Source organism: Telmatherina bonti, assembly GCF_933228915.1.
Source record: "Telmatherina bonti genome assembly, chromosome: 19".
Classification (NCBI taxonomy): domain Eukaryota; kingdom Metazoa; phylum Chordata; class Actinopteri; order Atheriniformes; family Telmatherinidae; genus Telmatherina; species Telmatherina bonti.
In genome coordinates, this window is record NC_136617.1 from 3,619,600 (window position 1) to 3,645,391 (window position 25,792).

General features: G+C 60.1%; 1 protein-coding gene across 1 annotated transcript in view; it reads right to left on the minus strand.

Moving 5' to 3' along the window:
- Positions 1-1,817: 1,817 nt before the first annotated feature.
- Positions 1,818-25,792, minus strand: part of kiaa0319l (KIAA0319-like) — a gene marked incomplete at its 5' end in the record, with an annotated part of 24,840 nt that continues 865 nt past the window's right edge. The window contains 6 exons of the mRNA XM_079259229.1: positions 1,818-3,220; positions 7,810-7,901; positions 7,987-8,077; positions 8,291-8,413; positions 10,364-10,506; positions 10,582-10,741. Coding sequence (XP_079115355.1) covers positions 3,024-3,220; positions 7,810-7,901; positions 7,987-8,077; positions 8,291-8,413; positions 10,364-10,506; positions 10,582-10,741 — 806 coding nt within the window. The 3' untranslated portion in view covers positions 1,818-3,023. The remainder of the gene's footprint in view (positions 3,221-7,809; positions 7,902-7,986; positions 8,078-8,290; positions 8,414-10,363; positions 10,507-10,581; positions 10,742-25,792) is intronic.

Consider the following 25,792-nt stretch of genomic DNA (forward strand, 5'->3'; position numbering starts at 1 on the left):
GATGCTCCAGTTCAGTCAGACCGGAAAGAGTCCAACGTCAGCAGGAGGAAACCGGCTGAACTCTTCACATTTTGCAAGCAGTTGCCACGGCGACGCCTTCAGGGACGTAGGGACGCTTGAAGTCGGACGCTGCCCCAGGAACGCTGCCCCAGGAACGCTGCCCCAAGAACGCTGCCCCAGGAACGCTGCCCCAGGAACGCTGCCCCAAGAACGCTGCCCCAGGAACGCTGCCCCAAGAACGCTGCCCCAAGAACGCTGCCCCAAGAACGCTGCCCCAGGAACGCTGCCCCAAGAACGCTGCCCCAAGAACGCTGCCCCAGGAACGCTGCCCCAGGAACGCTGCCCCAGGAACGCTGCCCCAAGAACGCTGCCCCAGGAACGCTGCCCCAGGAACGCTGCCCCAAGAACGCTGCCCCAGGAACGCTGCCCCAAGAACGCTGCCCCAGGAACGCTGCCCCAGGAACGCTGCCCCAGGAACGCTGCCCCAAGAACGCTGCCCCAGGAACGCTGCCCCAGGAACGCTGCCCCAGGAACGCTGCCCCAAGAACGCTGCCCCAAGAACGCTGCCCCAAGAACGCTGCCCCAGGAACGCTGCCCCAAGAACGCTGCCCCAAGAACGCTGCCCCAAGAACGCTGCCCCAGGAACGCTGCCCCAGGAACGCTGCCCCAAGAACGCTGCCCCAGGAACGCTGCCCCAAGAACGCTGCCCCAAGAACGCTGCCCCAAGAACGCTGCCCCAAGAACGCTGCCCCAAGAACGCTGCCCCAGGAACGCTGCCCCAAGAACGCTGCCCCAAGAACGCTGCCCCAAGAACGCTGCCCCAAGAACGCTGCCCCAAGAACGCTGCCCCAGGAACGCTGCCCCAAGAACGCTGCCCCAGGAACGCTGCCCCAAGAACGCTGCCCCAAGAACGCTGCCCCAAGAACGCTGCCCCAGGAACGCTGCCCCAGGAACGCTGCCCCAGGAACGCTGCCCCAAGAACGCTGCCCCAAGAACGCTGCCCCAGGAACGCTGCCCCAAGAACGCTGCCCCAGGAACGCTGCCCCAAGAACGCTGCCCCAAGAACGCTGCCCCAAGAACGCTGCCCCAAGAACGCTGCCCCAGGAACGCTGCCCCAAGAACGCTGCCCCAAGAACGCTGCCCCAAGAACGCTGCCCCAGGAACGCTGCCCCAGGAACGCTGCCCCAAGAACGCTGCCCCAAGAACGCTGCCCCAAGAACGCTGCCCCAGGAACGCTGCCCCAGGAACGCTGCCCCAGGAACGCTGCCCCAAGAACGCTGCCCCAAGAACGCTGCCCCAAGAACGCTGCCCCAGGAACGCTGCCCCAGGAACGCTGCCCCAAGAACGCTGCCCCAAGAACGCTGCCCCAAGAACGCTGCCCCAAGAACGCTGCCCCAGGAACGCTGCCCCAAGAACGCTGCCCCAGGAACGCTGCCCCAAGAACGCTGCCCCAAGAACGCTGCCCCAGGAACGCTGCCCCAAGAACGCTGCCCCAAGAACGCTGCCCCAGGAACGCTGCCCCAGGAACGCTGCCCCAAGAACGCTGCCCCAAGAACGCTGCCCCAAGAACGCTGCCCCAAGAACGCTGCCGCAAGAACGCTGCCCCAAGAACGCTGCCCCAAGAACGCTGCCCCAGGAACGCTGCACCAAGAACGCTGCCCCAAGAACGCTGCCCCAGGAACGCTGCCCCAAGAACGCTGCCCCAAGAACGCTGCCCCAAGAACGCTGCCCCAAGAACGCTGCCCCAAGAACGCTGCCCCAGGAACGCTGCCCCAGGAACGCTGCCCCAGGAACGCTGCCCCAGGAACGGTGCCCCAAGAACGCTGCCCCAGGAACGCTGCACCAGGAAGAAACGTCCCGATACGAATCTCCCGCCAGCTTGAGATTCCCGCCAGCGGGGAATGTCGGTTCCCGCCAATGCTAAATAAAAATCCGCCACCAGGACGGAGATCAGGAATCTGAGCAGGAAGAACCGTTACAGCAGCTGGAAAGTTCATCGCCACGAAGAACGACGACCTTTCCTTTAAACAGAAACCAGTTCAGTGTATCCACCAGTAAACCGGAACAGAACCAGGACCGAAACCGGGATCAGAACCTTCCTGCGTTCATCTCGGGTCGATCTGGCCATTTAGAAACTCCAAATAGGAAACATCGGTCCCACCAATCAGACACCTCCGATCTTCGACCAATCAGAGCTGAGGAGGGTCAGAGCAAGCGTCATGGCAAAGGTGAGTCAGCAGAATCAGCTGAAAGAGACGCGTTTCCATGGAGACAAAAGCTTGAACCAATCAGAGAGCAAGTTGGAACGAGTCCATCTGGGCTCGACTTTGATGAAGGTTCTGGGTGGAACCGCGATACGTGTAGAACCGACGTGTTCTTGCAACATCAACATTCCTGATCCGACTAACAAACATAATGCTCCCTTTTCAAGACCAGAACCGGGACCAGGACTGGAACCAGGACTGGAACCAGGACTGGAACCAGGACTGGAACCAGAACAGGGACCATGACCAGACATTAAACTTAAAGTGCATGGACATGACATCATAAATGACAAACATCGTCATCATCATGGCGAACGCAGCGTCCAGTGTTCAGAACGGATACAGGTAACACACACACACACACACACACACACACCCCCGACACAAACATGCAGTGGCTCATCATGCAGGTGGAAATCAGACATGTTCGTCTCATTCTGTCAGACCGGTTAACCAGACTGGACCGGTTAACCAGACTAGTTACCAGGCAGGTCAGCCGTCAGGTCCAGCATGGCCGTGTTTGACAGCTCAGGCTGAAAGGGTGTGTCTACAGGAACGGTTCTGAGCATGCTCAGTGTGTTTGTTCGGGGGGGGGGGTATCCAGTATGACACCAGCCGTGCTCCTCCTGCAGTCGTGCTCCTCCTGCAGTCGTGCTCCTCCTGCAGTCGTGCTCCTCCTGCAGCCGTGCTCCTCCTGCAGCCGTGCTCCTCCTGCAGCGTCTCCAAAGATCAACAGGAGGAGTGGTGACTCCTCTCTCGCTATAGCAGCTCCTCTCGCTGCTTCTTGGCCCTGGCGGGCTCCTGGCCGTTCCTCAGGGAGCCGTTCTGGGGACGCAGCAGGTGTCCTCGCTCCTGCTCCGTCCACGGGACGCCGCCATGTCCGTCATCGCTGTCCAGGTCAGAGTCCGAGTGCATGAGGGCCGAGGAGGTCGGAGCCGGCGCTGGCTTCAGACGGGCTGGAGGAGGAGAAAGGGTTAAAACATTTCATCATCCACATCTGGTGTCCCTTCTGCCTGAACCGGACCCGACCAGACCGACCCGACTGGATCAGACCCAACCCGACCAGACCCGACCTGACGGACCGGACCGGACGACTGCTGGTTCTGGGGCGGTGAAGTGGGAACCGAAGCCACATGATCCAGTTTCATCAGTGTTTTTTCTGCTGCTGCCGGGTCAGAACTTTACATCAGAACCTTCCACATTATGATGACATCGTACATATGACCAGTCAATAGCGGTCGATACTGGTTTCCTCCTCTGTGGGAGAACAGACCGACGTTAACACGCAGTGTGCAGGAATCTCTGATTTCCCACTAGGAATCACTGCAGGAAGGATCTACGGCATCACGGTAACGTTGCTTTCTGCTCACACGCAGCACACATGTAGCACATTATACGGACGGTCACATGTAGCACGTTACACGTACGGCCACATGTAGCACGTTACACGTACGGCCACATGTAGCACGTTATATGTACGGCCACATGTAGCACGTTATACGTACGGCCACATGTAGCACGTTACACGTACGGCCACATGTAGCACGTTACACGTACGGCCACATGTAGCACGTTATATGTACGGTCACATGTAGCACGTTACACTGACGGTCACATGTAGCACGTTACACGTACGGCCACATGTAGCACGTTACACGTACGGCCACATGTAGCACGTTACACGTACGGCCACATGTAGCACGTTACACGTACGGCCACATGTAGCACGTTACACGTACGGCCACATGTAGCACGTTACACGTACGGTCACATGTAGCACGTTACACGTACGGCCACATGTAGCACGTTACACGTACGGCCACATGTAGCACGTTACACGTACGGCCACATGTAGCACGTTACACGTACGGCCACATGTAGCACGTTACACGTACGGTCACATGTAGCACGTTACACGTACGGCCACATGTAGCACGTTACACGTACGGCCACATGTAGCACGTTACACGTACGGTCACATGTAGCACGTTACACGTACGGCCACATGTAGCACGTTACACGTACGGTCACATGTAACACGTTACACCGACGGTCACATGTAGCACGTTATACGTACGGTCACATGTAGCACGTTACACGTATGGTCACATGTAGCACATTATACGTACGGTCACATGTAGCACGTTACACGTACGGCCACATGTAGCACATTACACGTACGGCCACATGTAGCACGTTATACGTACGGTCACATGTAACACGTTACACTGACGGTCACATGTAGCACGTTATACGTACGGCCACATGTAGCACGTTACACGTACGGTCACATGTAGCACATTATACGTACGGTCACATGTAGCACATTATACGTACGGTCACATGTAGCACGTTACACGTACGGTCACATGTAGCACGTTACACTGACGGTCACATGTAGCACGTTATACGTACGGCCACATGTAGCACGTTACACGTACGGTCACATGTAGCACATTATACGTACGGTCACATGTAGCACATTATACGTACGGTCACATGTAGCACGTTACACGTACGGTCACATGTAGCACGTTACACGTACGGTCACATGTAGCACGTTATACGTACGGCCACATGTAGCACGTTACACGTACGGTCACATGTAGCACGTTACACGTACGGTCACATGTAGCACGTTGCACGGTACACGTACGGTCACATGTAGCACGTTACACGTACGGTCACATGTAGCACGTTACACGTACGGTCACATGTAGCACGTTACACGTACGGCAACATGTAGCACGTTACACTGACGGTCACATGTAGCACGTTACACTGACGGTCACATGTAGCACGTTGCACGTACGGCCACATGTAGCACGTTGCACGTACGGCCACATGTAGCACGTTGCACGTACGGTCACATGTAGCACGTTACACGTACGGCCACATGTAGCACGTTACACGTACGGTCACATGTAGCACGGTACACGTACGGTCACATGTAGCACGTTACACGTACGGCCACATGTAGCACGTTACAAGTACGGTCACATGTAGCACGTTACACGTACGGTCACATGTAGCACGGTACACGTACGGCAACATGTAGCACGTTACACGTACGGTCACATGTAGCACGTTGCACGGTACACGTACGGTCACATGTAGCACGTTGCACGGTACACGTACGGTCACATGTAGCACGTTATACGTACGGTCACATGTAGCACGGTACACGTACGGCCACATGTAGCACGTTACACGTACGGTCACATGTAGCACGTTGCACGGTACACGTACGGTCACATGTAGCACGTTACACGTACGGCCACATGTAGCACGTTACACGTACGGTCACATGTAGCACGTTACACGTACGGCCACATGTAGCACGTTACACGTATGGCCACATGTAGCACGTTATACGTACGGCCACATGTAGCACGTTACACGTACGGCCACATGTAGCACGTTGCACGGTACACGTACGGTCACATGTAGCACGTTACACGTACGGCCACATGTAGCACGTTACACGTACGGCCACATGTAGCACGTTACACGTACGGCCACATGTAGCACGTTACACGTACGGTCACATGTAGCACGTTACACGTACGGTCACATGTAGCACGTTACACGTACGGCCACATGTAGCACGTTACACGTACGGCCACATGTAGCACGTTACACGTACGGCCACATGTAGCACGTTATACGTACGGTCACATGTAGCACGTTACACGTACGGCCACATGTAGCACGTTACACGTACGGTCACATGTAGCACGTTACACGTACGGTCACATGTAGCACATTATACGTACGGTCACATGTAGCACGTTACACGTACGGTCACATGTAGCACGTTACACGTACGGTCACATGTAGCACGTTATACGTACGGTCACATGTAGCACGTTATACGTACGGTCACATGTAGCACGTTAAACGTACGGTCACATGTAGCACGTTATACGTACGGTCACATGTAGCACGGTACACGTACGGTCACATGTAGCACGTTACACTGACGGTCACATGTAGCACATTATACGTACGGCCACATGTAGCACGTTATACGTACGGCCACATGTAGCACGTTATACGTACGGCCACATGTAGCACGTTACACGTACGGTCACATGTAGCACGTTATACGTACGGTCACATGTAGCACGTTAAACGTACGGTCACATGTAGCACGTTATACGTACGGTCACATGTAGCACGGTACACGTACGGTCACATGTAGCACGTTACACTGACGGTCACATGTAGCACGTTATACGTACGGCCACATGTAGCACGTTATACGTACGGCCACATGTAGCACGTTATACGTACGGCCACATGTAGCACGTTACACGTACGGTCACATGTAGCACGTTACACGTACGGTCACATGTAGCACATTATACGTACGGTCACATGTAGCACATTATACGTACGGTCACATGTAGCACGTTACACGTACGGTCACATGTAGCACGTTACACGTACGGTCACATGTAGCACGTTATACGTACGGTCACATGTAGCACGTTACACGTACGGCCACATGTAGCACGTTACAAGTACGGTCACATGTAGCACGTTATACGTACGGTCACATGTAGCACGTTATACGTACGGTCACATGTAGCACGGTATACGTACGGTCACATGTAGCACGTTACACGTACGGCCACATGTAGCACGTTATACGTACGGCCACATGTAGCACGTTACACGTACGGTCACATGTAGCACGTTATACGTACGGTCACATGTAGCACGTTATACGTACGGTCACATGTAGCACGTTATACGTACGGTCACATGTAGCACGTTACACGTACGGCCACATGTAGCACGTTATACGTACGGCCACATGTAGCACGTTATACGTACGGTCACATGTAGCACGTTATACGTACGGTCACATGTAGCACGTTATACGTACGGTCACATGTAGCACGTTATACGTACGGTCACATGTAGCACGTTATACGTACGGTCACATGTAGCACGTTACACGTACGGCCACATGTAGCACGTTATACGTACGGCCACATGTAGCACGTTATACGTACGGTCACATGTAGCACGGTACAGGTACGATCACATGTAACATGTTAACTGAGTTTCTTTGCTCTTTTCTCCATGCTTTATTGTAAAAATGGAATAACATGGATCAGCTCCTCATTTACATACACATTTCTATTCATGAGCTGCTTTGCATAGACTATTATGGCTGAATGTGGGCGTGAACAACACAAGGGGGAACCTTTATAATGACGCCGTTCCCGGTAGGACTGCTGCTCATGGTTTTATAAATCTGGATTCTATTTGCCGAACGCCATTTCTGTGATGACGAGGAGGAAGAGGAGCATTAATGTTGCCATAGAAACAGCCGCTGTTGAAAAGTGGCCAGTTTGCTCTGAAAATGAAGCTTCATTTTCAAATCTGTCATTGGTTAGTGGGGTAAGCTCCGACCCTCCGCAGAAACATGGTCGACCCATTGGCTCGTTTCCTGAAATCTTCAGAATTTGAGTTTTAAATGTTTCCTTTGAGACAAATGGGTCATGTGACCCGCTCGCGAAGTGGCGCTCACCGGCTCTGGGCGGCTGAAGCTCCAGACTGTCCCGTTCGTCCGCCTCCAGCATCTTATATCGACTTTTGCTTCGGCGAATTTTGTTCTTCCGCCTGCCAGGAAACACAAACATAAGCAGGTGGTGAAAGAGGCGGAGCTTCAGACGCCATTCATTAACATGCAGCGACGTAAACTCACCTTCTGCAGCAGCACACCAGCAGCCAGACCATCGTCGCCACGGCAACAACCATCATGAAGGATCCTATGGTCACGTAGAGGACACTCCACTCTGAGAAGACATGGATTGTCACCATCAGCCTCCTCATCTTCATCATCATCCTCCTCATCATCATAGTCATCATCATCACCACCATTATCCTCCTCATCTTCATCATTATCATCATCCTCCTCATCCTCACCACCATCATCGTCATCATTACATCATCCTCCTCATCACCTTCATCCTCATCATTGTCATCATTATCATTATCACCCCCCCTACCACAGTTGCTCTCTGCGTCTCCCAGCTGGGTTCTGATGAGGTTCTCCATCCAGAATGGGTGGCAGACACAGCGGCGGCTGAACGGGTCGCAGTCTCCGTGTCCGGAGCAGTTCAGCTGGCAGACTGAGGAAGAGGAGGCAGAGGAGGAAGACCAGAACCTTTAGTCCAGACGTCAGCGGCATCAGGACGTCCCAGGTCATGTGACGGTCACATGACTCATCCAGAAATAAATATTTCTTCATTTCCCTCTGTAGGTTTAATATCTGATATAGCAATAAATTAAATGCTACATATATATATATATATATATATATATATATATATATATATATATATATATATATATATATATACACTATTCACAAAAAGTTAGGGATATTCAGCTTTTGGGTGAAATTTCACAACAAGCCTAAAATGCCTTCAAACCTGTACAGGTGAACTTAATGTGATCTTCTCTAAGCTTTTAAATGCACATGTCCAACTGTTAAATGTTTCAATAAATTTTGCACAAGTTGCTGTTCTCTAACAAGGAGCTTAACGGCAAAAATCACGGCAGGTGTGTGATCCTTGAATTGACCAATAAATGTCCTGGTTCAATTAGAGCTGGTGTTTAAACAGTTGTCCTCATCATGCTGTTCACATTTTGACATCATGAGACCAAGACGACACCTAACAATGGAACAACAGTCCCTTGCCATTGCCATGCTTCAAACAGGACGTTCTCAGACAGAAGTGGCCACTGAGCTTGGAGTGTCACAGAGTGTCATCAGCAGGTTGCAACAGAGATATGGAGAGACTGGAAGAGTCACAGAAAGGCCTAGAAGTGGACGTCCTTTGGCCACATCCCGTGCTGATGACCGCTACATTGTGAACACTGCCCTGAGAAACCGGATGATGAATGCCACTCAACTCCAGGCACGTTTAAGAGAGGTGAGAGGCACCCAAGTGTCACGTCAGACCATTCCAAACCGTTTCCATCAGCGTGGTCTGCGTGCTAGACGACCTGCACGGGTACCTGACCACACCGCCAGGCACAGGCATCATCGTCTTGCATGGGCCAGGGAGCATTTACGCTGGACGAGGAACCAGTGGGCCTCAGTGCTGTTCTCTGATGAAAGTCGATTCACACTGAGCAGAAATGATGGCCGGCAACGATGTTGGAGACGTCAGGGAGAGCGCTATGCATCAGCCACTGTTGTCACCAGGCCAGCTTTTGGTGGTGGCGGTGTTACAGTGTGGGCAGGGGTGTCCACTTGGTACAGAACTGCCCTACACTTTGTGAATGGTACAGTGACAAGCCCATACTACCTGAATAACATCATTAATCCAGTGATTGTGCCCCTACATGAACAGCACAGGCCTAATTTCATCTTCATGGACGACAATGCTCCTGCTCATCGAGGCCGCATCATCAGGGAACGGCTGTTGGAGACTGGTGTACCTCAAATGGAACGGCCTGCACTCTCTCCAGACCTGAATCCCATTGAAAACCTGTGGGATCAGCTGAGCCGTCGTGTAGAGGCTCGAGACCCTGCACCCCAGAACCTCAATGACCTGAGGGCTGCCCTTCAAGAAGAGTGGGATGCCATGCCTCAGCAGGCAATAAGTTGCCTTGTGAACAGCATGAGACGTCGGTGTCAAGCTGTAATTGATGCTCAAGGGCACATGACCAGATATTGAGACGTTCACATTTTTTGTTGTGGTGTAACTACCATTGTTGTTACCTTTTGTGTTGAATGAATTTTTTGAGATGAGGAAATCAGTAGTGCATCCTTATACTTAAATGTCTTACTTTTATGATATTATATCACTGTAGCATGAACATATTGCATTTTCCATAAATTTCACCTGAAAGCCAAATATCCCGAACTTTTTGTGAGTAGTGTATATATATACACACACACACACATATATATATATATATATATATATATATATATATATATGTATGAATAAATAATCACAATGATCAGAAGAAGTCATGTGACTGCTCATCAATAAACAGGAAGCAGATGTGATGCATGGCAAACCTGCAGTGAGACTTTCAAAATAAAAGCTGTTTTAGCAACTCACCGACGGTGTCGACTCGTCGAGCTTTAAAGATGAGAAAGTCGTTTCTCTGCTTCCGCAGTTTGTTCCTCAGACTGAGAGCGACGCTCCGTCCAGAGAGGGGGGGGCGACCTGGACCGCCGGACACCAGGAAGACCAGACGGGTGCTGATGACGAGGAAGATCACCGTAAACTCCTGGTTTCCATGGAAACGCACTGAGACAAAGGTCAGGAAGTCTCACCTGCGCTCATTAAATGCGCTGATCTCCCTAACGACGATGTCACTGTCGAGCACGCCCAGTAGAACCCCGACCTGACGGAGCAGCATGTCACGCTGCCGCTGGGACACCTGGAACACGGGGACCTCCAGAACCAGTTCCACCAGTTCCCGCTCCCACGGGTCTGATGGTCAACACACAGAAGACAGGAGGTTGGAACCCGGGCCAGAGACCGGGACCGGGTTCTGTCCCGTAACAACCCGGGCAAGAGACCGGGACCGGGTTCTGTCCCGTAACAACCCGGGTCAGAGACCGGGACCGGGTTCTGTCCCGTAACAACCCGGGTCAGAGACCGGGACCGGGTTCTGTCCCGTAACAACCCGGGCCAGAGACCGGGACCGGGCTCTGTCAACTAGCGACCCGGGTCAGAGACCGGGACCAGGTTCTGTCCCGTAACAACCCGGGTCAGAGACCGGGACCGGGTTCTGTCAACTAGCGACCCGGGTCAGAGACCGGGACCGGGTTCTGTCCCGTAACAACCCGGGTCAGAGACCGGGACCGGGTTCTGTCCCGTAACAACCCGGGCCAGAGACCGGGACCGGGCTCTGTCAACTAGCGACCCGGGCCAGAGACCGGGACCGGGCTCTGTCAACTAGCGACCCGGGTCAGAGACCGGGACCAGGTTCTGTCCCGTAACAACCCGGGCCAGAGACCGGGACCGGGTTCTGTCACCTAGCGACCCGGGTCAGAGACCGGGACCGGGACCGGGTTCTGTCCCGTAACAACCCGGGCCAGAGACTGGGACCGGGTTCTGTCCCGTAACAACCCGGGCCAGAGACCAGGACCGGGTTCTGTCCCGTAACAACCCGGGTCAGAGACCGGGACCGGGTTCTGTCACCTGGCGACCAGGGTCAGAGACCGGGACCGGGTTCTGTCACCTAGCGACCCGGGTCGGAGACCGGGACCGGGTTCTGTCCCGTAACAACCCGGGCCAGAGACCGGGACCGGGTTCTGTCACCTGGCGACCCGGGTCAGAGACCGGGACCAGGTTCTGTCCCGTAACAACCCGGGCCAGAGACCGGGACCAGGTTCTGTCACCTAGCGACCCGGGCCAGAGACCGGGACCGGGTTCTGTCCCGTAACAACCCGGGCCAGAGACCGGGACCGGGTTCTGTCACCTAGCGACCCGGGTCAGAGACCGGGACCAGGTTCTGTCCCGTAACGACCCGGGCCAGAGACCGGGACCGGGTTCTGTCACCTAGCGACCCGGGTCAGAGAGCGGGACCGGGTTCTGTCCCGTAACAACCCGGGCCAGAGACCGGGACCGGGTTCTGTCACCTAGCGACCCGGGTCAGAGAGCGGGACCGGGTTCTGTCCCGTAACAACCCGGGCCAGAGACCGGGACCGGGTTCTGTCACCTAGCGACCCGGGTCAGAGACCGGGACCAGGTTCTGTCCCGTAACGACCCGGGCCAGAGACCGGGACCGGGTTCTGTCACCTAGCGACCCGGGTCAGAGAGCGGGACCGGGTTCTGTCCCGTAACAACCCGGGCCAGAGACCGGGACCGGGTTCTGTCACCTAGCGACCCGGGTCAGAGACCGGGACCGGGTTCTGTCACCTAGCGACCCTGGTCAGAGACCGGGACCGGGTTCTGTCACCTAGCGACCCGGGTCAGAGACCGGGTTCTGTCACCTAGCGACCCGGGTCAGAGACCGGGACAAGGTTCTGTCCCGTAACAATCCGGGTCAGAGACCGGGACCGGGTTCTGTCAACTAGCGACCCCGGTCAGAGACCGGGTTCTGTCACCTAGCGACCCGGGTCAGAGACCGGGACCAGGTTCTGTCCCGTAACAATCCGGGTCAGAGACCGGGACCGGGTTCTGTCAACTAGCGACCCGGGTCAGAGACCGGGTTCTGTCACCTAGCGACCCGGGTCAGAGACCGGGTTCTGTCACCTAGCGACCCGGGTCAGAGACCGGGACCGGGTTCTGTCCCGTAACGACCCGGGCCAGAGACCGGGACCGGGTTCTGTCACCTAGCGACCCGGGCCAGAGACCGGGACCGGGTTCTGTCACCTAGCAACCCGGGTCAGAGACCGGGACCAGGTTCTGTCCCGTAACAACCCGGGCCAGAGACCGGGACCGGGTTCTGTCACCTAGCGACCCCGGTCAGAGACCGGGACCGGGTTCTGTCACCTAGCAACCCGGGTCAGAGACCGGGACCAGGTTCTGTCCCGTAACAACCCGGGCCAGAGACCGGGACCGGGTTCTGTCACCTAGCGACCCGGGTCAGAGACCGGGACCGGGTTCTGTCCCGTAACGACCCGGGCCAGAGACCGGGACCGGGTGCTGTCCGGTAACAACCCGGGCCAGAGACCGGGACCGGGTTCTGTCCCGTAACGACCCGGGCCAGAGACCGGGACCGGGTGCTGTCCGGTAACAACCCGGGCCAGAGACCGGGACCGGGTTCTGTCACCTAGCGACCCGGGTCAGAGACCGGGACCGGGTTCTGTCCGGTAACAACCCGGGCCAGAGACCGGGACCGGGTTCTGTCACCTAGCGACCCGGGTCAGAGACCGGGACCAGGTTCTGTCCCGTAACAACCCGGGCCAGAGACCGGGACCAGGTTCTGTCACCTAGCGACCCGGGCCAGAGACCGGGACCAGGTTCTGTCCCGTAACAACCCGGGCCAGAGACCGGGACCGGGTTCTGTCACCTAGCGACCCGGGTCAGAGACCGGGACCAGGTTCTGTCCCGTAACAACCCGGTCCAGAGACCGGGACCGGGTTCTGTCACCTAGCGACCCGGGTCAGAGACCGGGTTCTGTCACCTAGCGACCCGGGTCAGAGACCGGGACCAGGTTCTGTCCCGTAACAACCCGGGCCAGAGACCGGGACCGGGTTCTGTCACCTAGCGACCCTGGTCAGAGACCGGGACCGGGTTCTGTCATCTAGCGACCCGGGTCAGAGACCGGGTTCTGTCACCTAGCAACCCGGGTCAGATACCGGGACCGGGTTCTGTCACCTAGCGACCCGGGTCAGAGACCGGGTTCTGTCACCTAGCGACCCGGGTCAGAGACCGGGACCAGGTTCTGTCCCGTAACAATCCGGGTCAGAGACCGGGACCGGGTTCTGTCAACTAGCGACCCGGGTCAGAGACCGGGACCGGGTTCTGTCCCGTAACGATCCGGGTCAGAGACCGGGACCGGGTTCTGTCAACTAGCGACCCCGGTCAGAGACCGGGACCGGGTTCTGTCCCGTAACGACCCGGGCCAGAGACCGGGACCGGGTTCTGTCACCTAGCGACCCGGGTCAGAGACCGGGACAAGGTTCTGTGCCGTAACAATCCGGGTCAGAGACCGGGACCGGGTTCTGTCAACTAGCGACCCCGGTCAGAGACCGGGTTCTGTCACCTAGCGACCCGGGTCAGAGACCGGGACCGGGACCGGGTTCTGTCCCGTAACAACCTGGGTCAGAGACCGGGACCGGGTTCTGTCCCGTAACAACCCGGGCAAGAGACCGGGACCGGGTTCTGTCCCGTAACAACCCGGGCCAGAGACCGGGACCGGGCTCTGTCAACTAGCGACCCGGGTCAGAGACCGAGACCAGGTTCTGTCCCGTAACAACCCGGGCAAGAGACCGGGACCGGGTTCTGTCCCGTAACAACCCGGGTCAGAGACCGGGACCGGGACCGGGTTCTGTCCCGTAACAACCTGGGTCAGAGACCGGGACCGGGTTCTGTCCCGTAACAACCCGGGCAAGAGACCGGGTTCTGTCCCGTAACAACCCGGGCAAGAGACCGGGACCGGGTTCTGTCCCGTAACAACCCGGGCCAGAGACCGGGACCGGGCTCTGTCAACTAGCGACCCGGGTCAGAGACCGGGACCAGGTTCTGTCCCGTAACAACCCGGGTCAGAGACCGGGACCGGGTTCTGTCAACTAGCGACCCGGGTCAGAGACCGGGACCGGGTTCTGTCCCGTAACAACCCGGGCCAGAGACCGGGACCGGGCTCTGTCAACTAGCGACCCGGGCCAGAGACCGGGACCGGGCTCTGTCAACTAGCGACCCGGGTCAGAGACCGGGACCAGGTTCTGTCCCGTAACAACCCGGGCCAGAGACCGGGACCGGGTTCTGTCACCTAGCGACCCGGGTCAGAGACCGGGACCGGGACCGGGACCGGGTTCTGTCCCGTAACAACCCAGGCCAGAGACTGGGACCGGGTTCTGTCCCGTAACAACCCGGGCCAGAGACCAGGACCGGGTTCTGTCCCGTAACAACCCGGGTCAGAGACCGGGACCGGGTTCTGTCACCTGGCGACCAGGGTCAGAGACCGGGACCGGGTTCTGTCACCTAGCGACCCGGGTCGGAGACCGGGACCGGGTTCTGTCCCGTAACAACCCGGGCCAGAGACCGGGACCGGGTTCTGTCACCTGGCGACCCTGGTCAGAGACCGGGACCGGGTTCTGTCACCTAGCGACCCGGGTCAGAGACCGGGTTCTGTCACCTAGCGACCCGGGTCAGAGACCGGGACAAGGTTCTGTCCCGTAACAATCCGGGTCAGAGACCGGGACCGGGTTCTGTCAACTAGCGACCCCGGTCAGAGACCGGGTTCTGTCACCTAGCGACCCGGGTCAGAGACCGGGACCAGGTTCTGTCCCGTAACAATCCGGGTCAGAGACCGGGACCGGGTTCTGTCAACTAGCGACCCGGGTCAGAGACCGGGTTCTGTCACCTAGCGACCCGGGTCAGAGACCGGGTTCTGTCACCTAGCGACCCGGGTCAGAGACCGGGACCGGGTTCTGTCCCGTAACGACCCGGGCCAGAGACCGGGACCGGGTTCTGTCACCTAGCGACCCGGGCCAGAGACCGGGACCGGGTTCTGTCACCTAGCAACCCGGGTCAGAGACCGGGACCAGGTTCTGTCCCGTAACAACCCGGGCCAGAGACCGGGACCGGGTTCTGTCACCTAGCGACCCCGGTCAGAGACCGGGACCGGGTTCTGTCACCTAGCAACCCGGGTCAGAGACCGGGACCAGGTTCTGTCCCGTAACAACCCGGGCCAGAGACCGGGACCGGGTTCTGTCACCTAGCGACCCGGGTCAGAGACCGGGACCGGGTTCTGTCCCGTAACGACCCGGACCAGAGACCGGGACCGGGTGCTGTCCGGTAACAACCCGGGCCAGAGACCGGGACCGGGTTCTGTCACCTAGCGACCCGGGTCAGAGACCGGGACCAGGTTCTGTCCCGTAACAACCCGGGCCAGAGACCGGGACCAGGTTCTGTCACCTAGCGACCCGGGCCAGAGACCGGGACCAGGTTCTGTCACCTAGCGACCCGGGCCAGAGACCGGGACCAGGTTCTGTCCCGTAACAACCCGGGCCAGAGACCGGGACCGGGTTCTGTCACCTAGCGACCCGGGTCAGAGACCGGGACCAGGTTCTGTCCCGTAACAACCCGGTCCAGAGACCGGGACCGGGTTCTGTCACCTAGCGACCCGGGTCAGAGACCGGGTTCTGTCACCTAGCGACCCGGGTCAGAGACCGGGACCAGGTTCTGTCCCGTAACAACCCGGGCCAGAGACCGGGACCGGGTTCTGTCACCTAGCGACCCTGGTCAGAGACCGGGACCGGGTTCTGTCATCTAGCGACCCGGGTCAGAGACCGGGTTCTGTCACCTAGCAACCCGGGTCAGATACCGGGACCGGGTTCTGTCACCTAGCGACCCGGGTCAGAGACCGGGTTCTGTCACCTAGCGACCCGGGTCAGAGACCGGGACCAGGTTCTGTCCCGTAACAATCCGGGTCAGAGACCGGGACCGGGTTCTGTCAACTAGCGACCCGGGTCAGAGACCGGGACCAGGTTCTGTCCCGTAACGATCCGGGTCAGAGACCGGGACCGGGTTCTGTCAACTAGCGACCCCGGTCAGAGACCGGGACCGGGTTCTGTCCCGTAACGACCCGGGCCAGAGACCGGGACCGGGTTCTGTCACCTAGCGACCCGGGTCAGAGACCGGGACAAGGTTCTGTGCCGTAACAATCCGGGTCAGAGACCGGGACCGGGTTCTGTCAACTAGCGACCCCGGTCAGAGACCGGGTTCTGTCACCTAGCGACCCGGGTCAGAGACCGGGACCGGGACCGGGTTCTGTCCCGTAACAACCTGGGTCAGAGACCGGGACCGGGTTCTGTCCCGTAACAACCCGGGCAAGAGACCGGGACCGGGTTCTGTCCCGTAACAACCCGGGCCAGAGACCGGGACCGGGCTCTGTCAACTAGCGACCCGGGTCAGAGACCGAGACCAGGTTCTGTCCCGTAACAACCCGGGCAAGAGACCGGGACCGGGTTCTGTCCCGTAACAACCCGGGTCAGAGACCGGGACCGGGACCGGGTTCTGTCCCGTAACAACCTGGGTCAGAGACCGGGACCGGGTTCTGTCCCGTAACAACCCGGGCAAGAGACCGGGTTCTGTCCCGTAACAACCCGGGCAAGAGACCGGGACCGGGTTCTGTCCCGTAACAACCCGGGCCAGAGACCGGGACCGGGCTCTGTCAACTAGCGACCCGGGTCAGAGACCGGGACCAGGTTCTGTCCCGTAACAACCCGGGTCAGAGACCGGGACCGGGTTCTGTCAACTAGCGACCCGGGTCAGAGACCGGGACCGGGTTCTGTCCCGTAACAACCCGGGTCAGAGACCGGGACCGGGTTCTGTCCCGTAACAACCCGGGCCAGAGACCGGGACCGGGCTCTGTCAACTAGCGACCCGGGCCAGAGACCGGGACCGGGCTCTGTCAACTAGCGACCCGGGTCAGAGACCGGGACCAGGTTCTGTCCCGTAACAACCCGGGCCAGAGACCGGGACCGGGTTCTGTCACCTAGCGACCCGGGTCAGAGACCGGGACCGGGACCGGGACCGGGTTCTGTCCCGTAACAACCCAGGCCAGAGACTGGGACCGGGTTCTGTCCCGTAACAACCCGGGCCAGAGACCAGGACCGGGTTCTGTCCCGTAACAACCCGGGTCAGAGACCGGGACCGGGTTCTGTCACCTGGCGACCAGGGTCAGAGACCGGGACCGGGTTCTGTCACCTAGCGACCCGGGTCGGAGACCGGGACCGGGTTCTGTCCGGTAACAACCCGGGCCAGAGACCGGGACCGGGTTCTGTCACCTGGCGACCCGGGTCAGAGACCGGGACCAGGTTCTGTCCCGTAACAACCCGGGCCAGAGACCGGGACCAGGTTCTGTCACCTAGCGACCCGGGCCAGAGACCGGGACCGGGTTCTGTCCCGTAACAACCCGGGCCAGAGACCGGGACCGGGTTCTGTCACCTAGCGACCCGGGTCAGAGACCGGGACCAGGTTCTGTCCCGTAACAACCCGGGCCAGAGACCGGGACCGGGTTCTGTCACCTAGCGACCCGGGTCAGAGAGCGGGACCGGGTTCTGTCCCGTAACAACCCGGGCCAGAGACCGGGACCGGGTTCTGTCACCTAGCGACCCTGGTCAGAGACCGGGACCGGGTTCTGTCACCTAGCGACCCTGGTCAGAGACCGGGACCGGGTTCTGTCACCTAGCGACCCGGGTCAGAGACCGGGTTCTGTCACCTAGCGACCCGGGTCAGAGACCGGGACAAGGTTCTGTCCCGTAACAATCCGGGTCAGAGACCGGGACCGGGTTCTGTCACCTAGCGACCCCGGTCAGAGACCGGGTTCTGTCACCTAGCGACCCGGGTCAGAGACCGGGACCAGGTTCTGTCCCGTAACAATCCGGGTCAGAGACCGGGACCGGGTTCTGTCAACTAGCGACCCGGGTCAGAGACCGGGTTCTGTCACCTAGCGACCCGGGTCAGAGACCGGGTTCTGTCACCTAGCGACCCGGGTCAGAGACCGGGACCGGGTTCTGTCCCGTAACGACCCGGGCCAGAGACCGGGACCGGGTTCTGTCACCTAGCGACCCGGGCCAGAGACCGGGACCGGGTTCTGTCACCTAGCAACCCGGGTCAGAGACCGGGACCAGGTTCTGTCCCGTAACAACCCGGGCCAGAGACCGGGACCGGGTTCTGTCACCTAGCGACCCCGGTCAGAGACCGGGACCGGGTTCTGTCACCTAGCAACCCGGGTCAGAGACCGGGACCAGGTTCTGTCCCGTAACAACCCGGGCCAGAGACCGGGACCGGGTTCTGTCACCTAGCGACCCGGGTCAGAGACCAGGACCGGGTTCTGTCCCGTAACGACCCGGGCCAGAGACCGGGACCGGGTGCTGTCCGGTAACAACCCGGGCCAGAGACCGGGACCGGGTTCTGTCACCTAGCGACCCGGGTCAGAGACCGGGACCGGGTTCTGTCCGGTAACAACCCGGGCCAGAGACCGGGACCGGGTTCTGTCACCTAGCGACCCGGGTCAGAGACCGGGACCAGGTTCTGTCCCGTAACAACCCGGGCCAGAGACCGGGACCAGGTTCTGTCACCTAGCGACCCGGGCCAGAGACCGGGACCAGGTTCTGTCCCGTAACAACCCGGGCCAGAGACCGGGACCGGGTTCTGTCACCTAGCGACCCGGGTCAGAGACCGGGACCAGGTTCTGTCCCGTAACAACCCGGTCCAGAGACCGGGACCGGGTTCTGTCACCTAGCGACCCGGGTCAGAGACCGGGTTCTGTCACCTAGCGACCCGGGTCAGAGACCGGGACCAGGTTCTGTCCCGTAACAACCCGGGCCAGAGACCGGGACCGGGTTCTGTCACCTAGCGACCCTGGTCAGAGACCGGGACCGGGTTCTGTCATCTAGCGACCCGGGTCAGAGACCGGGTTCTGTCACCTAGCAACCCGGGTCAGATACCGGGACCGGGTTCTGTCACCTAGCGACCCGGGTCAGAGACCGGGTTCTGTCACCTAGCGACCCGGGTCAGAGACCGGGACCAGGTTCTGTCCCGTAACAATCCGGGTCAGAGACCGGGACCGGGTTCTGTCAACTAGCGACCCGGGTCAGAGACCGGGACCAGGTTCTGTCCCGTAACGATCCGGGTCAGAGACCGGGACCGGGTTCTGTCAACTAGCGACCCCGGTCAGAGACCGGGACCGGGTTCTGTCCCGTAACGACCCGGGCCAGAGACCGGGACCGGGTTCTGTCACCTAGCGACCCGGGTCAGAGACCGGGACAAGGTTCTGTGCCGTAACAATCCGGGTCAGAGACCGGGACCGGGTTCTGTCAACTAGCGACCCCGGTCAGAGACCGGGTTCTGTCACCTAGCGACCCGGGTCAGAGACCGGGACCAGGTTCTGTCCCGTAACAATCCGGGTCAGAGACCGGGACCGGGTTCTGTCAACTAGCGACCCGGGTCAGAGACCGGGACCGGGTTCTGTCCCGTAACAATCCGGGTCAGAGACCGGGACCGGGTTCTGTCACCTAGCGACCCGGGTCAGAGACCGGGATCAGGTTCTGTCCCGTAACAACCCGGCTCAGAGACCGGGTTTTGTCACCTAGCGACCCGGGTCAGAGACCGGGACCGGGTTCTGTCCCGTAACGACCCGGGCCAGAGACCGGGACCGGGTTCTGTCACCTAGCGACCCCGGTCAGAGACCGGGACCGGGTTCTGTCACCTAGCGACCCGGGTCAGAGACCGGGACCGGGTTCTGTCAACTAGCGACCCCGGTCAGAGACCGGGACCGGGTTCTGTCCCGTAACGACCCGGGCCAGAGACCGGGACCGGGTTCTGTCACCTAGCGACCCGGGTCAGAGACCGGGACAAGGTTCTGTGCCGTAACAATCCGGGTCAGAGACCGGGACCGGGTTCTGTCAACTAGCGACCCCGGTCAGAGACCGGGTTCTGTCACCTAGCGACCCGGGTCAGAGACCGGGACCAGGTTCTGTCCCGTAACAATCCGGGTCAGAGACCGGGACCGGGTTCTGTCAACTAGCGACCCGGGTCAGAGACCGGGACCGGGTTCTGTCCCGTAACAATCCGGGTCAGAGACCGGGACCAGGTTCTGTCACCTAGCGACCCGGGTCAGAGACCGGGATCAGGTTCTGTCCCGTAACAACCCGGCTCAGAGACCGGGTTTTGTCACCTAGCGACCCGGGTCAGAGACCGGGACCGGGTTCTGTCCCGTAACGACCCGGGCCAGAGACCGGGACCGGGTTCTGTCACCTAGCGACCCCGGTCAGAGACCGGGACCGGGTTCTGTCACCTAGCGACCCGGGTCAGAGACCGGGACCGGGTTCTGTCAACTAGCGACCCGGGTCAGAGACCGGGTTCTGTCACCTAGCGACCCGGGTCAGAGACCGGGTTCTGTCACCTAGCGACCCGGGTCAGAGACCGGGTTCTGTCACCTAGCGACCCGGGTCAGAGACCGGGACCAGGTTCTGTCCCGTAACAATCCGGGTCAGAGACCGGGACCGGGTTCTGTCACCTAGCGACCCGGTTAAGAGACCGGGACCGGGTTCTGTCACCTAGCGACCCGGGTCAGAGACCGGGACCGGGTTCTGTCACCTAGCGACCCGGGTCAGAGACCGGGACCAGGTTCTGTACCGTAACAATCCGGGTCAGAGACCGGGACCGGGTTCTGTCACCTAGCGACCCGGGTCAGAGACCGGGACCGGGTTCTGTCACCTAGCGACCCGGGTCAGAGACCGGGACCAGTTTCTGTCCCGTAACAACCTGGGCGACAGACCGGGACCGGGTTCTGTCACCTAGCGACCCGGGTCAAAGACCGGGTTCTGTCACCTAGCGACCCGGGTCAGAGACCGAGACCGGGTTCTGTCACCTAGCGACCCGGGTCAGAGACCGGGACCGGGTTCTGTCACCTAGCGACCCGGGTCAGAGACCGGGACCAGTTTCTGTCCCGTAACAACCTGGGCGAGAGACCGGGACCGGGTTCTGTCACCTAGCGACCCGGGTCAAAGACCGGGTTCTGTCACCTAGCGACCCGGGTCAGAGACCGAGACCGGGTTCTGTCACCTAGCGACCCGGGTCAGAGACCGGGACCGGGTTCTGTCACCTAGCGACCCGGGTCAGAGACCGGGACCAGTTTCTGTCCCGTAACAACCTGGGCGACAGACCGGGACCGGGTTCTGTCACCTAGCGACCCGGGTCAGAGACCGGGTTCTGTCACCTAGCGACCCGGGTCAGAGACCGGGACCGGGTTCTGTCACCTAGCGACCCGGGTCAGAGACCGGGACCAGGTTCTGTCCCGTAACAACCCGGGCCAGAGACCGGGACCGGGTGCTGTCACCTAGCGACCCTGGTCAGAGACCGGGACCAGGTTCTGTCCCGTAACAACCCGGGCCAGAGACCGGGACCGGGTTCTGTCACCTAGCGACCCGGGTCAGAGACCGGGTTCTGTCACCTAGCGACCCGGGTCAGAGACCGGGACCGGGTTCTGTCACCTAGCGACCCGGGTCAGAGACCGGGACCAGGTTCTGTCCCGTAACAATCCGGGTCAGAGACCGGGACCGGGTTCTGTCAACTAGCGACCCCGGTCAGAGACCGGGTTCTGTCACCTAGCGACCCGGGTCAGAGACCGGGACCAGGTTCTGTCCCGTAACAATCCGGGTCAGAGACCGGGACCGGGTTCTGTCAACTAGCGACCCGGGTCAGAGACCCGGACCAGGTTCTGTCACCTAGCGACCCGGGTCAGAGACCGGGACCAGGTTCTGTCCCGTAACGACCCGGGCCAGAGACCGGGACCAGGTTCTGTCACCTAGCGACCCGGGTCAGAGACCGGGACCGGGTTCTGTCCCGTAACAACCCGGGCCAGAGACCGGGACCGGGTTCTGTCACCTAGCGACCCGGGTCAGAGACCGGGTTCTGTCACCTAGCGACCCGGGTCAGAGACCGGGTTCTGTCACCTAGCGACCCGGGTCAGAGACCGGGACCGGGTTCTGTCACCTAGCGACCCGGGTCAGAGACCGGGACCAGGTTCTGTACCGTAACAATCCGGGTCAGAGACCGGGACCGGGTTCTGTCACCTAGCGACCCGGGTCAGAGACCGGGACCGGGTTCTGTCACCTAGCGACCCGGGTCAGAGACCGGGACCAGTTTCTGTCCCGTAACAACCTGGGCGACAGACCGGGACCGGGTTCTGTCACCTAGCGACCCGGGTCAAAGACCGGGTTCTGTCACCTAGCGACCCGGGTCAGAGACCGAGACCGGGTTCTGTCACCTAGCGACCCGGGTCAGAGACCGGGACCGGGTTCTGTCACCTAGCGACCCGGGTCAGAGACCGGGACCAGTTTCTGTCCCGTAACAACCTGGGCGAGAGACCGGGACCGGGTTCTGTCACCTAGCGACCCGGGTCAGAGACCGGGTTCTGTCACCTAGCGACCCGGGTCAGAGACCGGGACCGGGTTCTGTCACCTAGCGACCCGGGTCAGAGACCGGGACCGGGTTCTGTCACCTAGCGACCCGGGTCAGAGACCGGGACCAGGTTCTGTGCCGTAACAACCCGGGCCAGAGACCGGGACCGGGTGCTGTCACCTAGCGACCCTGGTCAGAGACCGGGACCAGGTTCTGTCCCGTAACAACCCGGGCCAGAGACCGGGACCGGGTTCTGTCACCTAGCGACCCGGGTCAGAGACCGGGTTCTGTCACCTAGCGACCCGGGTCAGAGACCGGGACCGGGTTCTGTCACCTAGCGACCCGGGTCAAAGACCGGGTTCTGTCACCTAGCGACCCGGGTCAGAGACCGGGACCGGGTTCTGTCACCTAGCGACCCGGGTCAGAGACCGGGACCAGGTTCTGTGCCGTAACAACCCGGGCCAGAGACCGGGACCGGGTGCTGTCACCTAGCGACCCCTGGTCAGAGACCGGGACCAGGTTCTGTCCCGTAACAACCCGGGCCAGAGACCGGGACCGGGTTCTGTCACCTAGCGACCCGGGTCAGAGACCGGGTTCTGTCACCTAGCGACCCGGGTCAGAGACCGGGACCGGGTTCTGTCAACTAGCGACCCGGGTCAGAGACCGGGTTCTGTCACCTAGCGACCCGGGTCAGAGACCCGGACCAGGTTCTGTCACCTAGCGACCCGGGTCAGAGACCGGGACCAGGTTCTGTCCCGTAACGACCCGGGCCAGAGACCGGGACCAGGTTCTGTCACCTAGCGACCCGGGTCAGAGACCGGGACCGGGTTCTGTCACCTAGCGACCCGGGTCAGAGACCGGGACCGGGTTCTGTCACCTAGCGACCCGGGTCAGAGACCGGGACCAGGTTCTGTGCCGTAACAACCCGGGCCAGAGACCGGGACCGGGTGCTGTCACCTAGCGACCCGGGTCAGAGACCGGGACCGGGTTCTGTCACCTAGCGACCCGGGTCAGAGACCGGGACCAGTTTCTGTCCCGTAACAACCTGGGCGAGAGACCGGGACCGGGTTCTGTCACCTAGCGACCCGGGTCAAAGACCGGGTTCTGTCACCTAGCGACCCGGGTCAGAGACCGGGACCGGGTTCTGTCACCTAGCGACCCGGGTCAGAGACCGGGACCGGGTTCTGTCACCTAGCGACCCGGGTCAGAGACCGGGACCAGGTTCTGTGCCGTAACAACCCGGGCCAGAGACCGGGACCGGGTGCTGTCACCTAGCGACCCGGGTCAGAGACCGGGTTCTGTCACCTAGCGACCCGGGTCAGAGACCGAGACCGGGTTCTGTCACCTAGCGACCCGGGTCAGAGACCGAGACCGGGTTCTGTCACCTAGCGACCCGGGTCAGAGACCGGGACCGGGTTCTGTCACCTAGCGACCCGGGTCAGAGACCGGGACCAGTTTCTGTCCCGTAACAACCTGGGCGAGAGACCGGGACCGGGTTCTGTCACCTAGCGACCCGGGTCAAAGACCGGGTTCTGTCACCTAGCGACCCGGGTCAGAGACCGGGACCGGGTTCTGTCACCTAGCGACCCGGGTCAGAGACCGGGACCGGGTTCTGTCACCTAGCGACCCGGGTCAGAGACCGGGACCGGGTTCTGTCACCTAGCGACCCGGGTCAGAGACCGGGACCAGGTTCTGTGCCGTAACAATCCGGGTCAGAGACCGGGACCGGGGTTCTGTCACCTAGCGACCCGGGTCAAAGACCGGGTTCTGTCACCTAGCGACCCGGGTCAGAGACCGAGACCGGGTTCTGTCACCTAGCGACCCGGGTCAGAGACCGAGACCGGGTTCTGTCACCTAGCGACCCGGGTCAGAGACCGGGACCGGGTTCTGTCACCTAGCGACCCGGGTCAGAGACCGGGACCAGTTTCTGTCCCGTAACAACCTGGGCGAGAGACCGGGACCGGGTTCTGTCACCTAGCGACCCGGGTCAAAGACCGGGTTCTGTCACCTAGCGACCCGGGTCAGAGACCGGGACCGGGTTCTGTCACCTAGCGACCCGGGTCAGAGACCGGGACCGGGTTCTGTCACCTAGCGACCCGGGTCAGAGACCGGGACCAGGTTCTGTGCCGTAACAACCCGGGCCAGAGACCGGGACCGGGTGCTGTCACCTAGCGACCCGGGTCAGAGACCGGGTTCTGTCACCTAGCGACCCGGGTCAGAGACTGGGACCGGGTTCTGTCACCTAGCGACCCGGGTCAGAGACCGGGTTCTGTCACCTAGCGACCCGGGTCAGAGACCGGGACCGGGTTCTGTCACCTAGCGACCCGGGTCAGAGACCGGGACCAGGTTCTGTGCCGTAACAACCCGGGCCAGAGACCGGGACCGGGTGCTGTCACCTAGCGACCCTGGTCAGAGACCGGGACCAGGTTCTGTCCCGTAACAACCCGGGCCAGAGACCGGGACCGGGTTCTGTCACCTAGCGACCCGGGTCAGAGACCGGGTTCTGTCACCTAGCGACCCGGGTCAGAGACCGGGACCGGGTTCTGTCAACTAGCGACCCGGGTCAGAGACCGGGTTCTGTCACCTAGCGACCCGGGTCAGAGACCCGGACCAGGTTCTGTCACCTAGCGACCCGGGTCAGAGACCGGGACCAGGTTCTGTCCCGTAACGACCCGGGCCAGAGACCGGGACCAGGTTCTGTCACCTAGCGACCCGGGTCAGAGACCGGGACCGGGTTCTGTCACCTAGCGACCCGGGTCAGAGACCGGGACCAGGTTCTGTCCCGTAACAACCCGGGCCCGAGACCGGGACCGGGTTCGTTCACCTAGCGACCCGGGTCAGAGACCGGGACCAGGTTCTGTCCCGTAACAATCCGGGTCAGAGACCGGGACCGGGTTCTGTCACCTAGCGACCCGGGTCAGAGACCGGGTTCTGTCACCTAGCGACCCGGGTCAG